Source organism: Leucopleurus acutus (genome assembly GCF_964270905.1).
Source record: "Leucopleurus acutus genome assembly, chromosome: 8".
NCBI lineage: Eukaryota > Metazoa > Chordata > Mammalia > Artiodactyla > Delphinidae > Leucopleurus > Leucopleurus acutus.
In genome coordinates, this window is record NC_139151.1 from 96,706,976 (window position 1) to 96,722,726 (window position 15,751).

The 15,751-nt window shown below is 46.1% G+C and overlaps 1 protein-coding gene and 1 pseudogene across 10 annotated transcripts in view; one reads left to right on the forward strand and one right to left on the reverse strand.

Annotated features, from left to right (window-relative positions):
• Window positions 1-956: 956 nt before the first annotated feature.
• Window positions 957-1,520, forward strand: LOC309965494 (cytochrome c oxidase subunit 7C, mitochondrial-like; annotated as a pseudogene). Its single transcript has 2 exons — window positions 957-983; window positions 1,341-1,520. The product of its transcript is annotated as a cytochrome c oxidase subunit 7C, mitochondrial-like (transcript).
• Window positions 1,521-4,177: 2,657 nt separating this feature from the next.
• Window positions 4,178-15,751, reverse strand: part of CELF1 (CUGBP Elav-like family member 1) — a 70,792-nt gene continuing 59,218 nt past the window's right edge. For 6 of the 9 annotated variants that reach the window (XM_082845504.1, XM_082845505.1, XM_082845507.1 and 3 more), the window contains 6 exons: window positions 14,643-14,771; window positions 13,807-13,920; window positions 12,883-13,068; window positions 9,928-10,071; window positions 9,291-9,457; window positions 4,178-5,944 (listed from right to left, as the gene is read on the reverse strand). In XM_082845504.1, coding sequence (XP_082701630.1) covers window positions 9,330-9,457; window positions 9,928-10,071; window positions 12,883-13,068; window positions 13,807-13,920; window positions 14,643-14,771 — 701 coding nt within the window. In that variant the 3' untranslated portion in view covers window positions 4,178-5,944; window positions 9,291-9,329. Of the gene's footprint in view, window positions 9,203-9,290; window positions 9,458-9,927; window positions 10,072-12,882; window positions 13,069-13,806; window positions 13,921-14,642; window positions 14,772-15,751 lie in introns of all 9 variants that reach the window. The other 3 variants (XM_082845503.1, XM_082845501.1, XM_082845500.1) reach the window with 2 other exon arrangements.

The following is a 15,751-nucleotide window of genomic DNA, read 5'->3' on the forward strand; positions in this document are numbered from 1 at the left end:
AGATCTCTTTGAGAAGCCACCCCATGGACATTTTATACATACTGGTTATGCAGCTTAATGTGTATTTTATTTTATTTTGGCTGCACCGCTAGGCATGCAGGATCTTAGTTCCCCAACCAGGGATCGAACCCGTGCCCCCTGCAGTGGAAGCGTGGAGTCTTAACCACTGGACTGTCAGGGAAGTCCCTTAATGTGTATTTTATTTTACATTTTTAAAATGTTTATTTATTTATCTTTGGCTGAGTTGGGTCTTCGTTGCTGTGCATGGGATTTCTCTAGCTGCAGTGAGCAGGGTCTACTCTTCGTTGTGGTGCGTGGGCTTCTCATTGTGGTGGCTTCTCTTGTTGCAGAGCACGGGCTCTAGGCATGTGGGCTTCACTAGTTGTGGCACGCGGGCTCAGTAGTTGTGGCACACGGGCCCAGTTGCTCCGCGGGCATGTGGGATCTTCCCAGACCAGGGCTCGAACCTGTGTCCCCCGCATTGGCAGGCGGATTCTAAACCACTGTGCCACCAGGGAAGCCCCAATGTGTATTTTTAAATAATGTGTATTTTACAATTAGGACACCAAACTTGTAACTTCACAAATACTAATGGTCAGAATGAGGTGAAATTATAAAAGGTGGATTTCAAGTTGATATAAAATATTAGGTGGTGATGGTTGTATAACACCGAATGTACTAAATGTCACTGAACTGTTTACTTAAAAATGGTTAAAATAGAAAATTGCTATATTTATTTTTACCACAATGCAAAAAAAATAAATTAAAATAAACACGAGGTAAAGAACAGCTTCGGTGGCAACAGATCTAGGAAAGAACTGTGTGGCAGGAGTGACGTTTAAGAAGCACTCCAGTCCTCATGGGAAGTGGCACCTTGCAGGAGCACTATAACAACTTGGAGCACTGAGTTACCCCTTTAGCACCGAGACAGTCACTCTGAGGACAAAGCTGAAACGATGCACCACCGAGGGAGCCACAGAGTTGTAGGCTCCCTTCCCTAGAGCCTAGAGGACAGCATGCAAACCGTGTGTGATGAGACTGTGTAGGTTAACTAAAGCACACTGATTTGCTTTTACGGAGTTACTTCTCCTTGGGAGTAGTTAAGAGAAAGGGCTTGGAAGTCAGGCGGACCTGGTTTGACTCTCAGTGCACACCACTTTCCAGGAGCAACCCAATTTCTTTTTAGTTTGATCCCAGTCTTATTTTTAAAATGTGTGTAGGAAAAAGACTTAATGAAATCTAATAGTAACTTTGGACACAGGGGAACAAGGTCGTGAGGGAAGGAGGTCTTGGTGTGCTGCCGCCATTTCTTCTGCCTTCAGTCTCTGCACCTGGGATAGAGCATCTGGAGGTTCACAACCTCTGTGGTCCGTAGGAGCCACTAAGAGGAGAGTCCAGGGAAGAATTTGCCATTTTCAGTGGAAGACAAGTGGCAGTTACTGGCTATGATGATTTTGTACTTTGGATCTCGATTTACTGCACCTTTCTTTATAGTAAGACACCAACTGCTTAAAAAATAATCCATGGGGGAATTCCCTGGCAGTCCAGTGGTTAGGACTCCGCGCTTTCACTGCCGAGGGCCTGGGGCTCAATCCCTGGTGCGGGGACTAAGATCCCACAAGCCCTTGGGTGGGGGGGTGGGGATGGGGGGCGGGGAATCCATGAGACAGATATGAAGAGGAGCATTTTAAGAGGTGCACTCTCTTTGAAAAAAGGATCAAACTGTTGAACTCAACATACTAGATACGTTTGTAAATAAACTTATGGCATAAAAAAACAGTAACTTTATTTTTTTTGGGGGGGATTGTTTTTTAAACAACCCGATTTTTTTTTCAAATAAAGTATTTTTATTATTTTTATTTATTTGGCCATGCCATGCAGCATGCAGGTTATTATCTGAGTTCCCTGACCAGAGGGATCAAACCGTGCCCCCTGCAGTGGAAGCACGGAGTCTTAACCACTGGACCACCACGGGATTCCACAACCCAATTTCTTTTAACCTCAGTTTGCTCATCTGCTAAATGGGGATGAAAACCGTAGCTCCCTCCCAGGGGCGTTATAAAGACTAGAGCATATAATGTGTATCGAGTGTTTCCCACAGCACTAGGATGGTGGTGAACAGTCAATGAACATTAGCTAGGACAATTACTGCATAAACATTTCATGGGCTAGTACCCAGTACAACCCCCACTGGGAAATGCTACTCCAGACACACCCCACACAGAGCGACTCTGATGAGAAGGTTGAGGCCTGGCCCACCCACAGGCCATTGCTGGTTGCATGCCCCTAGACAGGCACCAGCTTCACAAAGACTCGCCTCCCGGAGGATGAGGATGGCAGTGGCAGGTAAGGAGCAGACAAACTTATAATTCAGCCAGAGGGCCTGGGACTCCTGGCCCAGGGGCTGACTGAATCTGCAGTTCACAGAGGTTTGAGGAGGCCCAAGTATGGGCCTCACTCAGAGACTGACCTAGAATTACTGAGTTGTAAACCCAAGAAATCTTAGAAATGCCCTTCTGTGACCCTGTTCTGAGGTCCAAATGAGGGGAAAGGAGCTGCAGCACTTTGGTCTGGAGTCCTGAAGACCTAGAGAGGAAGAGCCCCAAGCTCTGGGCCTCAGTGCTCGCTGGCTGCCTCCCCAGGTGCAGGGACTCCACAGCAGGAAGGGACGTGCACTCACAGGTCTGGGCTAGCTCTGCAAGGTGGCAGCCACTACTGGCAACAGAAGCACAAAAATGAATGCTGCCAAAAAACTTTAAAGCGCCTCCCTATTAGCGGGGATGCTGAGAAAAATGCAGGATGATAGAGAAGGCAGTTTTCTGGAAGAAATTCTCTTTCGGGAGCCTGCGGTGGCCCCACTGCATGTTAACAGGTAATTCCGGAGTGCCCACCCCTTCTTCAGGAGTGCCGCCGACTCCTCCAGCCCCCGGCTGCCACCTACCCCAACAATCAGTAACTCTGAAGACAACGTCAGTTCTTCTCAAACAGTTTAATAGCAAATAAACAAAGGAAGGTACCACACTTGGCAGATACAAAATGACTTTTTGTCCGTGTGTCTGTGCAATTAAAACAGATTTAGGTTCCCCATTGGGACAAAAGGAAAAACACACAGAAAAGGAAGGAGATTCCTTTTAGACACATACTCCCTTGCTCGAAACTGGTAACAATTTTTTTTCTTTTTTAATCCACTACACAAACTCTGTGATCAGGTCAGAAAAGCGACAAGGGCTCTTCTTGCCTTTTTTTTAAAACCATTAAAGTAAAATTCATAATTTTCTACATAGTACAACACAAGTTCACACAAAAAAGACATTTTCTTTTGCAAATCAAAACAGGAAAGAAAGGAAAAGCTCAAACAAGGTAAAGAAAAAGCATTTCTACGGCTGAATCACGACTTTGAGTTGATTGAATCCCATTGTTGCTGCAGAACAGACTGTGCGTTTGGTCATAGTGGCAATTTTTTTCTCTTCACATTGTGAAATCACTTTACATTGTTTTCTAGTAGAAAAGGCAAAAAACTGTACAAAACCCCTAGTGTTAAATACAACGTTTGTACCAATAAAAAACTCACACAGGTTTGTCTCCAAAATGTAAAGTTTCTTTTTTTTTTTCTTTTTAAATTATTCACAAAAAGCAGCTGGAAATCAGAAAGGCAGCTGCCGCTCCAGGGTCTCAAATCCATTAAAACCACCACAGAACAATTAAAACAATCAGAGAGAAAAGGAAAAGGAAACAACGTCCAACGTTTGGCATTTGGTTTTATCCACAGGTTTTCCCAGAGCTCCTCTTGGAATTGAAAGCAAAATATATTGGCAAACATGGGTTCTGAATACACAGGAAGGGGAGCCTCAGCGCCTTCTGCCAAGAGAGGCAGCTCTGTGCAGTCAGACTGTGGGGTGCACGGCAGTCTCGCTCAGGCTGGGGTTCCTGGCCTCTTTCCATCCAATCACCCCTTCGAAGAAATTAAGCAGCCTACCATACACTGGGTCTCCACCTGGCCGCCCTTCCCTTCTAGTAAGAGTGGCTTCAAGCATAATTAATACTAGGCAACCTGCCAGGTCCCAGAGCAGAAACTCTGCCGAGATCCCTTCCTTTATCACCTCCAGCATGGATGATGCTAACAGTGCTTCTACCTTCCCACCCCCCTCCCCCCAGTCCCTTGGCTACCCCTCTCCATCCTTCCCTGGAAATCCTACTTCGCAGCTCTCTCACCCACCAGCAGCTTAGGCCTGGGTGGGATCTATCCCAAACTCCTCCCTCTGCAACCTCGTACCTCCACAGATCCATCGTGTGACCTCTCATCTCCTCTGACCTCTCCCTCTGCCCTTCACATTCTTACTCAAGTCCCTAAGACCCTGAGGCTGGATGGTGCCACAAGAGAGGAGGGCAAGTTCCCCTCGGGGAACCAAGGAACTGGCTTGCCTGGCACCCAGGGACAGTAGCTATTTGGCTCTTCACCCAATTAAAACAAAACAAAACAAAACAAAAACAAAAAAACAAAACCAAACCCGCCCTAACCCCCACCCCACTAGCTGAGCAAGAGCCGAGCTGCAGTGAGGAGCCAGTGTGGGGTGGCTGGTGCCCAGGGCTGTAAACAGTGTGAAGACTGTAGTATTGTGCTTGTCACCTAGGAGAAGCGCTGCAGATGTACTGCCACTTCGGGCGCAGACGGCCTCCTGCGAGTGGCTAAGAGCGCACTCCTTCTTCGGCGCTGAGGGTGCTTACTAGCGTCTCGCCCACCCACAGCCGCCTTCTGAGTTCTACCTCTGCCCCTGTGCCTCTCTGGACCCCCTTCCCACCCGCCTCTGAGCAGAGCAACCGGCCTCCTGAAGGCCCCGCCGAGACCCGGGGGCCATATGAGGTGACAGTCTAAGTGCACAGGCAAACGCTCTAAGGGCAATAGAGGAGAAAGTTGCCACTTCAAAATAAAAATAATACAATCTTGGAAAAAAAAAATTAACCCCACATCAATTTAAAACAGCTTCTTTGAAACCCTTTTAAATCGGTCAGTTTCTGCACAAACTATAGAAAACAGAGAGGTGAAGGTGATATATACGAAGGTGTGAAGAAACAGCAGGAAACATGCAAAACTTGTTTTTTCTGGGCATAATCTTAGTAGGAAAGGAAAAAATTCAAAACAAAAACACAAAAACAATACAAAAACAAAAAAATCAAAGCATCACATTTTGCTGTGGAGACTGTGGGAAGAAGCATGGAGGTGGGCACAGCAGGGCTGAGGGGAAGGGGCCAGAGGGCTCTGCAGACTCCCGGCAGGGTTGCTCCAGGGAAGAACCACACAAGAAAAAGGGCTGGCTGCGGCCCAAACTGCAGCCGGTGGTCAAAAAGGAAAAAGAGTTCAGGTGTTTTCTGCAGTTGAGAACTCAGAAAAACAAAAATAGGAACACATGCGGTCTCCTCAAGCCCCACAAACTATATCAGCAAAATGTGCTCAGGAGCCTCAAAGGTTTTAGTGACATCTTTTATTTCATTGTTTACTTCAAAGTTGTCTTTAAAACTAAGCACACAGAGAAACAAAGCCTAGAAACAGACTGGCTGTGTGTTCACAGAAATACAAACACCACGCGGTATGTGCTAGTAGGGCTGCTCTGAAGACAATTACAAAGAATTGGAATCACAAAATCAAGTGGTTATCTTATGAAGTTCTAGAAAAATAGATTTTTTTATATTCAAATGCAAGTTTAAATATTTCCCCTTCAGCAGTCGTTCTAGCAAAACCAATTTGGCAGCACAAAAGAAAAAAAAAGGAAAGAAAAAACAAAGAAAGAAACAAACATAATAAAAATACACGTCAGCATCAAAGGTCAACACAAGGTCAAAGGTGAGAGTTCAAGCATCAGAGAAGCTGAAGAGACAGGGATTTGGACGATGTACTTGACGCCACATCGACATGCTTTAGGCACAACGATGAACAAACGGCAGGAATCTAGAAAAAAAAACAAACCAGAAAGAGGGAGACCCACTGAGTTACACAGAGCAATACATCCAAACGAAGAGAGAGAGAACAGGAACACTCACTGTTGTACAGCCCTGAAATGAGGAGGCGGGCGGGGCAGGGGCTGGGCAATGACAGGGAACTTTTGCACATGCTAACAATGGACACAGGGAAAAGTCAAAAAAGGACATGGAGGACACCAAGAAAACATCCAACTGCCAGAGACAGAGGGAACCTAAGGCTTGGATTTCCCCAGAAGTGCCCAAACACATCCGAAAATGTCTCTCCGGTGGAGCAGAGCCTCAGCCTCTCCCTCAACCCCTGGTCAAGACTCAGGGAGAAAGTCAAAGCTGCAGGCTGGGGTGGGGAGAATTCTTTAGGGAAGAGGGCCAGGATTTCTCCTCAATCCTATGCGGATGGCCCTTTGTTCCCGGAAATCCAAGCTCTTAGCTTCCACGCAGGCCCTGGCCACTCATGTTGGACCCAGGAGACAGTGTCTGGCTGCATTCAAGGCAAATCACTTTCATGATGAAACCCAAGTAAGAAACAGAACTACAGCAGAAAACACACTTATACACATGAGACCCCCACACAACAGAAAAGGGCTGCTTAAGACTTGACTGCGAGTCTCCACTCTCCGAGCTGACGCTTTCACACCATGAGACTTGTAGGGAAGCAGCTTCTTCACAAAACCATCTTTGGCCTAGGGAGAGAACTGTGCTCAAGGGCAGCACTGCTGTGGGAATTCGCTGGGCGGGGGACAAGAGAACAGAGGGAAGTGCCTGGGCTCACCAGCTGGCCGCTGTGGCAGCCCAGGGCCCTGCTGAGGTGCACACTTCTTTTAGAAACAAGAACCCACAAGCAGGTATGAAACCTCAGAGTGTGGTATCAAAGTGGGCTGATTACACCTTTACCTTTCATGTCAATAGGGAAGGGGTTTCATAAGGTCCCGGAGCCCAGGGCAAATCTGTGTACAAATAATAGTGAACTGGGGGAGGAGGGAGAGAAAGGGAAGAAAGTGGGAAGAAGAGTGGAGTTCTGGGCTTTGGAAAACCCCACAGTGGCCAAGGAGGAAGACAGAACAGGTTAGCGATCACAGCACCGGCAGCACCCTGGGGAGCACAGCTCTCTCCTCCGCCAATTCACAGCATTAACTCCTTCCCCCTCTGGCAGATTAGCTGGGCTGCAAACGGCCACAGAAAGTCAGTAGTTTCAATCATACACAGCACCCTGTGTGTACAACAATCACATTCTGGATTCTACAAAATCCTGGCCTTTTCCAGAGATATAATTTAGGTAATAAATATTCTCCACCCCGGAGCTGTATAAAACTTCTATAAAAATAGAAACGACATTCTTGGTTCCAGCTGGTTGGGATTCAGAACAGCGCCTCCCCAACCTAGCATTTTTTTCTTTTTTTGTTGTCTTTTTTCTTTTTTATTTTTATTTTTTGCATTTATTTAAAAAATCCCATCATGACCCTGGAAGCCTTTGGAACAGTTTTATCCTTGAAACACAGGACACATTTCTCCCAGTGCGTGGAATTCAAGTTTACGTGGTTCAGCTTAAGAAGTACGTTTCATGTTTCTTAGAGGACAACAGACCCAAGTTATCACTATGAGAAGGGAACAGCTGTCCCAGCTTCAATGGGATAATCCAACACCACCAACTACCTGCACAACAGCAAGACAGTCAATCCTTGTCTGTGGCCCAAATGGACAGCATGACAAGGAGAGAGCCCCCATCTGACTTAATAGCAAACCAACCCCTTTAATCTCACCTCTGCTGCTAGGGGTCAGGACTGATGTTTGTGAGGTTTAAGATCCCAGGGACCCAGCCCCTGGCCTTGGCTAAAGATCGTATATTAACAGGGCCACCTCTGCCCAGGTACACATTCCCAACAGCGTGTCCCTTCTGGTTCTCCACCCCTGCAGCATTTCTGGGAGCAGAGGCAGAGCCCAGAGGCTGTGTGGGTCACAGGCAAGGGCTGCAGTGAGACCTGTGGGAGGCAGCAGGGAGCTAACTGTAAGCACGAGGACAAAAACGAACACGGTGATGCTGAGGTAAATGAACACTAAATCCATATGGAGGTTGTAAACGTCCTGTTGTCTCCTCTGTCGCCAAGAGCAGAAGATGGGGCTGGAGCGGGCAGAAGAGGGGCCTGCCTCCGTTTTGACACTACATCTGGGACATCTCAACCAAGGAGGCAAACATGGATTTCTTAATCCTTTTAAGCACTGAGTGCTGGCCACTGGCAAACGCAGCACTGGCTTAAAGGGACCTTATGATTCAGGTACACCAAGAAGCAGGCTCCTCCTCCCCCAGCTTGATGGCTTTTGATCACTCTGCTCAGGAGAGGTGCTCCCTTCAACTAGATGCTGTAAGCCCTTCTTGGATCTACCCTCGTGAGAAACCTGTGGCTGGGGATGGAAGAGACATTCCTCGCTGTGGTCAACTATAAAGAAGAGACCAGACAGTGTCTTCCCCAGAGGCCTTCTTTAAATGGACCTGGTAGAAATGGCCACGGTCTAATAGTTTGGTGTTGAAATAAACTAAAAACAATCTCTTTGACCGGCTGCTGCTTCCTAACAGCCACCAGGCAGGAGGGCAGGGCCAATCCAACACCAATGGCTGGCTGGGAAAGCTGGTAATGGGTGATATATCCCTGCTTTTTGCATATGTCAGGCTAATTTAACAGGTGCTTTATTTCCAGAGAATTGTTAGCCCCTTCTTAGGAAAGAGGGGCAGAAATCCCAGACAAGAATCTAAAAAATAGGTGGCAAGAACTCAGTATTTCCACAGAAGGCAGCTATGGAGGAGTTTTAGCCTCCAGCTCCCGGGGCTGCTGGGTGTCAAGTCACTCTCACTCTCCAAAGCCAACCCCACCTCCTCCACCCCCCAAAAGCTCTTGGATGTCAGTTCTCATTTCACCCACTCTCGTGCTCAGGAAGATTCTGGGGGTCAATTTTTTGTTTCACTCAGTCCTCTCTCTTCGGGTAGTTTGGGGCAAATTCTGATCTTCTTTTTTAATGTTTCTCCATTCCCCCTCCTCCCCCAGGGCAGTTTGATGTTGGTCCTTCTCAACACACTGGTTACAAACACAGCAAACTTTTAAATAAAGAAAAAAAACTCAGGATATGGCACCTAAACTCCAAAGTAAAACACTGGAAACCAAAGCACAAACTTGTCCTCTGTACGAAGCGAAATTCCCACAGAAGGCAGTAGCCGAGTCTTCAGGGCAAGCTGTGCCTGCGAGAGTGGCAGGGATCAGGGTCCAGGGCTGTCAACACACAGCCTTAGGGCTTCGAATCATTAAGGGTGCTCCTCCCCCACTTACCAGAAGACCCTCTCACTCCAGTCTCAGAGGGGAGCACGCTCAGTAGGGCTTGCTGTCATTCTTCGAACGTTTGAGCTGCACTTTAAGCCGCTTCATGCCAATCTGAAAGCCGTTCATGGACTGGATGGCAGCTTGAGCCGAAACAGGATTGTCGTAACTTACAAAACCTGTGTGTCCAAGGAGAAACCTAGGTGAGGGGCATAATGAGGCAGGAAGATTCTCAATCTTCCTTATGCAAGAGATACCTTATGAGCTTACTCTCAAATCCCAATTTTTCTCAGCAGGAACAAGAATTCTTGAAATTATATCACATGAAATAAATCAGGTTCCTAACAGCAGCAGTTGACATCTACACAGTACCTTAAAGTTTTTTTGGCCAAGCCATTTTCCATACATTATTTTTACCTCTGGAGTGACAGTGTGGGTACAAATCATCATTCCCACTACAGAAATGAAAACACTGAGGCTCAAAACGAGGCAATGTAACCTTCCAGAGGCTAAGTTAAACTACAAACTCAAACGCAGCTCTCCTGCTATCAGCCCCTTCTCCCCCTTTCTCTGCTCTCAGCCCCTCCTCCCCCTTTCTAACTGGTGAACGTGCTTAGCTCTCCCGACACCAGAAGAAACACCAACGTACCAAAGCACTTGCTCAGGTTTGTCTGCTTGTCTATGAAAACCTTGGCAGACACGACATTCCCAAAGGGCATGAACATCTGCAGCAGGTCCTGGTCTCCAAACTCCTGGGGCAGGTGGTAGATGAACAGATTGGCTCCTTCTGGACCTTCAAAATCCCCATTGATTGAACAGGTCAGTGTCAAGCACACTCATCCCCTGCACCGACTCTCATTTCCACCTGTGTTACAACTCGCAGCATCCCAACCAACAGAAATTCACCTGGAGAACTAAACAGATTCTCTAAATACAAGGCAGGGGGCTGAAGGGTGATCGCTGAAACAGGTTCCTGCCCTCTTTCCCGTTCACCATTCTCAATCTCTGTCTCATTGACAAAGGTCAGAATTCGACCTTGTGGGAGGATGGTGTGCTGGGACAGTAAGTAGGCAGATTTGCATGTGGTGCAATAAAACCAGAGACTACAGGGTTGTAGAGGAACAACAGAAAAGGAGGTAGAGATTATAAATAAAACAGGTTTCAAAATTGTGCCTAGAAACAATAGGGACAGCAAAGAGATTGGTAATTGCCAGAGGCAGGTGGGGCAGGGACCTACTATAAAGAGACATGAGGGAATTTCTAGGGGTGATAGAAATGTTCTACATCTGTGGCACCAGTTACGTGACTATGTGTGTTCGTCAGAGCTCACAGAGCTATATTCCCAAAAGGGTGAATTTTACCATATGTAAATTGTGCCTCAGTAAAAACATATTTTTAAAATGTGCCTATGATAAACAACTAAGCTCAAAACTAGAATATGCTTTCCTCTTCAACCGTTTACACTCACTGATTTCCTGGCCAAAGAAGAGGTGTTTTCTTTAAAAATTTTTATTGGAGTATAGTTGATTTACAATGTTGTGTTAGTTTCTGCTGTATAGCAAAGTGAATCAGTTATATATATATACACACATATATCTGCTCTTTTTTAGATTCTTTTCCCATTAGGTCATTCGAGTACTGAGTAGAGTTCCCTGTGCTGTACAGTAGGTCCTTATTAGTTATCAATTTTATATATAGTATGTATATGTCAATCACAATCTCCCAAATTATCCCTCCCCACCCCCTTTCCCCCTGGTAACCATAAAGTTTGTTTTCTACATCTATGACTCTTTCTGTTTTGTAAATAAGTTCATTTGTACCATTTTTTTAGATTCCACATATAAGTGATATCATATGATACTTGTCTTTCTCTGCCTCACTTACTTCACTTAGTATGATAATCTCTAGATCCATCCATGTTGCTACAAATGGCATTATTTCATTTCTTATGGCTGAGTAATATCCCATTGTATATATGCAGCACATCTTCAAAACAGAGTTTTATTACAATCGCAGTCCAGCCAGTCTCCAGCCACCCTGGCCTCCCTGCTGTTGTCAAACACATACAGAACACTGCTGCCTCAGGGTCTCTGCACTTGCTGTTCCTCTGCCCCATTACTCTTCTTCCTCTAGATACATGCATGGCTTCCTTCCTTCTTTCAGGTCTTTACTTAAACATCAACTTAGAGAGACCTCCTTCTCTCTATAAAATGCTATCTTTCTGGCACTCTCTATTCCTCCTTCCTGCTGCTCATCATTCTTCAGAGCACCATTTGGAACACCTCATGCTTCTGTTTACTGTCTATCTCCAGAGTTCCATCAGTTCCCCCACTACCACATCCTAGGGCACATAAATGTCCAATTCAGAGCCGGTAAGGATGCACTGCACCAAGGCTCCTTGCTGCTAAAGCAAGAGAGGATACTTGTCTATTTCCTACATTAGTGCTTAAATCTTGCCAGCTCCTGGTTAAGAAAACCCAGTCATATATGAGCACAGAGATGTTGGCAGCACCTTCTATTCATACAAACCACTTTCAGGCCTCTTTCTGCTTAAAAAGCCTCTCCTGAATTAATACCATTTATGTCAAGGCACATACTTCCCACTCCATACTTCCCACTCCATCAACTCTTCCTGTCTCATCACCCTTCAGTTTGTCCTCAATTAGGAAAAGCATAGATCAGAAAGTGAGGAAAATGCCAAATGACAGAGCTATAAGGGACACCTAGACAGAAGATAACCTCTGACAGATTTATAATCCACAAAGAAGACTTCCTAACAAAAACAGACTGCCAGTGCTCGCTTCGGCAATGCATATACTAAAACTGGAATGATAAAGAGAAGATTAGCATGGCCCCTGGGCAAGGATGGGACGCAAATTCGTGAAGTGTTCCATATTTTTGTGAAGTAAGCCGGAAAGAGAAATACAAATATCGTGTATCAACACATATATGTGGAATCTAGAAAAATGGTACAGATGAACCTATTTGCAAAGCAGAAATAGAGACAAAATGTAGAGAACAAATGTGAGGACACGGTGGGGAGGGGCAGCGCGGGGGTGTGGCATGAAATGGGAGATTTGATTGACATATGTACGCCGCTTGGTATGAAACAAGATAACTAGTGAGGACCTGCTGTACAGCACGGGGAACTCCACTTGGTGCTCTGTGGTGACCTGGATGGAAGGGAAATCCGCAAGGGAGGGGATATGTGTTTACATATGGCTGGTTCACTTTGCTGTGCAGCAGGAGCTAGCACAACATTGTAAAGCAACTATATCCCACTAAAAAACAAAAACAAACACAAAAACAGACTGCAGACTGCCAAATGGTGTCAGACACAATAAAGCCAATATGTTTCTTCATCTAAAAACTGCAGCCCCATCTCAGGAGAGAATACAGAGGTTCTGACCTGAGCCACATCCAGAAAGCAGATCACAGTTTCTCAGTCTACCCTTGACACTGCCAAAGAGAAGTGTTTAAAAAAAAAAAGAGAAGTGTTGGCCTGACCACCTACATGGCTCTCCGGGGCTTTGCCCTGCTTTTCAGTGCTGGTCAGATGGAGCACCCACCCCTGTCCCTGACTCCAGTTTCCCTTGGCACTCACCTTCCTTCTGGCTTCCAGCAGCACCAATACTCTGCTGTGTCAACAAGTTCTGGTTGTACAGAGTGGGGAGCGCCGCTGCAGCATATTGCTGGATCCCCGAGTAGGCCTGCGTGAGGGCCTCCATGGTGCTCCCAGTGCCATTAGAAAGGCCACTGCTGCCCAGCCCACCATTTAAAGCAGCCATCCCTTGGTTGGGGGTGAGGGTGGGGGGAAGAGCAGGATTAACAGATTGGAAAGACTCAAGCGATGCCAAAGACAAACTCCAAAGTACGCCCTTTCATCTCCTTAGCTTCTCCCTGAGGAGGAATATTCCTCTGACTGGTCAGATTTTAGGACACTCACCAGGCCTTGTAGCTAATGGGGACATTTAAAAATGCCACACCCAGGTGCAGCTCTCCCCATTATCTTCTTCCAATCTGTGCGAGAAGTGATACCACTTATACGACTTGCCCCATTTTTTTCTTTGGCTTTGCTGCCATTTTCTCACAAAGAGCTGGAATGTGGCAAAATAAGAGTCCCAAGACTGAGGACTAAAAGGGATACATATAGTCTATGACAAGATGTGGGCAAATCCTATCATCAAAATAGCTGCTAACATTTACTGAGCATGTACTAGTTGCCAGACACAGTACTAAGTAATGTGCTCAGCACTTTACCTATGTTCTCATTTAACTTAATAACCCTCAAAGTATTCTACTCCCACTTCACAGATGAGAAAATGATCTTAGAAAGGTGGTCTTAAGTTACAGGTAGTTAAGGGGCAGAGATGGGATTTAACTCAGGTCTGACTCAAACTCCCATGATCATTTCTAACTTCACTGGGCCACCCCAATCATTCATTCTAACGGCACCCCTACCAGAGTTGTTTAAAATGTGCTATCTGCACAAAGAATGGCTCGATGACTTTCAGGGACTGGCCCTCACCTGCCAAAGAGCTGACGTTGAGGCCTGCTGTTGCTCCAGCTAGTGTCTGTAGGGCTCCAAGGGAGGCGATGGGATTGACAGAGCTGCTGCTGCTGGAGCTGGGTGAGGACCCTGCTGTCAGACATCCATGAGTTAAACTCAGACCAACACTTACCTTCTCAGGTCAACAGGAACCAAAGCACAAGTTATGTTACTCAAGTATTCTCTTTATAAAGAGGTTTTTCAGTTACTGATTTCCCCCCCCAGCTATTGATTTTGATAACTGTCCCTGCAGGACATAGAAGCAAGTGATGATTACAACCGACTAAAAACTACGAGATTTCTCTTAAGTCAGAAGATGACATTTGAGGGCTTCCCTAGTGGTGCAGCGGTTAAGAATCCGCCTGCCAATTCAGGGGACATGGGTTTGAGCCCTGGTCTGGGAAGATCCCACATGCCGTGGAGCAACTAAGCCCGTGAGCCACAACTACTGAGCCTGTGCTCTAAAGCCCACGAGCCACAACTACTGAGCCCGCATGCCACAACTACTGAAGCCTGCGCACCTAGAGCCCGTGCTCCACAACAAGAGAAGCCACCTTAATGAGAGGCCTGTGCACCGCAATGAAGAGTAGCCCCCGCTCACCGCAACTAGAGAAAGCTGGAGTGCAGCAACAAAGACCCAACACAGCCAAAGATAAATAAATTAATTAAAAAAAAAAATGACATTTGAAAATTTACTGTTCATGATCTGACCCCTTTGGAAATGGGTGTTAACTACTCTCCAGAATGACATACTCCTCTCTTGGGATTCTGCCCAAGGCACACAAGGGCACAGTGGCCCTATTATACATGCTTACCTGAACTGGTGAGTACGCTGAGGGGACTGCTGGATGTAGTGAGAGCATTGGTACCACTTGGTGTGTTCTGAGCTGCACTAGCTGCAGCAGCTAGTGCAGCCAAATTCTGTAACTGCATTGCATTTAACCCTGCAACATCCAAAGCAAGAGATCAGCCAACAGATAAGGTTGCCTCATATCCACTCCAGCAATGACCGTGCACACTGGCAGAAGGCTGGTCCCAAAGAGGAACTGTTCTAGATACAGGCAATACTACAGAGCTCCAAAAAGATTCAGATCTCACTCAACTCATTCAGAAACTGAACATTTCCTCAGATAACAGATGTCTAATCCAATAGCATGCCAGCCCAAATGGATGGGCAATTAGGAAACCAGAAAAGAGGGGTGGATTCTGTGTTCTACCATGGAGCCTGGTGTCTAAGAGAGCAATGCCAAACCCTGTGGAAGAGAACGAGTCTGCATCTGAGCCCCTCACTCACACTTTACAGGGGATCTGTTCTCTGCAATGGAGGTGAAAACGCAGAAAATGTAGTAGAGATCCAGAAGGCAATGGAGGAGATGACAGGGGGATACACGTGAAAACAGCAATAATAGAGAGAACAAAGAAAAAACCACCACCTGAATAGTAGATTAATTATCAGAAAAAGAAGAGAGAAAAAACACTGAGGAAAAGACTTCCAAGTAGAACCTAGGCAACACAGGTATAAGCAGAGCAAGAAATCTGAACTGCACTGACAATGTGTGGCAAACTTTTACTAGATAATGAAAGGCAGATGGGTGAGGGTGGAGAATTAATGAGAATAAAAAGGCTACAACACAGATTTACAATCTAGCAACTTTTTGAAAACACAGCAAACTTTAAGTCCCTGGGACAAAAATGAACCACTGCAGTTTTCCTAAGATCATCCCTTCCTCAGATGCACCTGCCTAGCCCTATCTCGCTGCAGCAGGGCAGAGGGAGGCAGCTCTGGAATGGTCCCCTCCCTGCTTCCTTAACTTTCCTGACAGCCCCTGCCTCAGGTTTGTCTGTGGAGTCTCCTTTTGTTATAAACTCAGGTATTTGGCAATTAAGTTTTCTGTGCATGTTAACACCAAAAAAGGTAATTCAC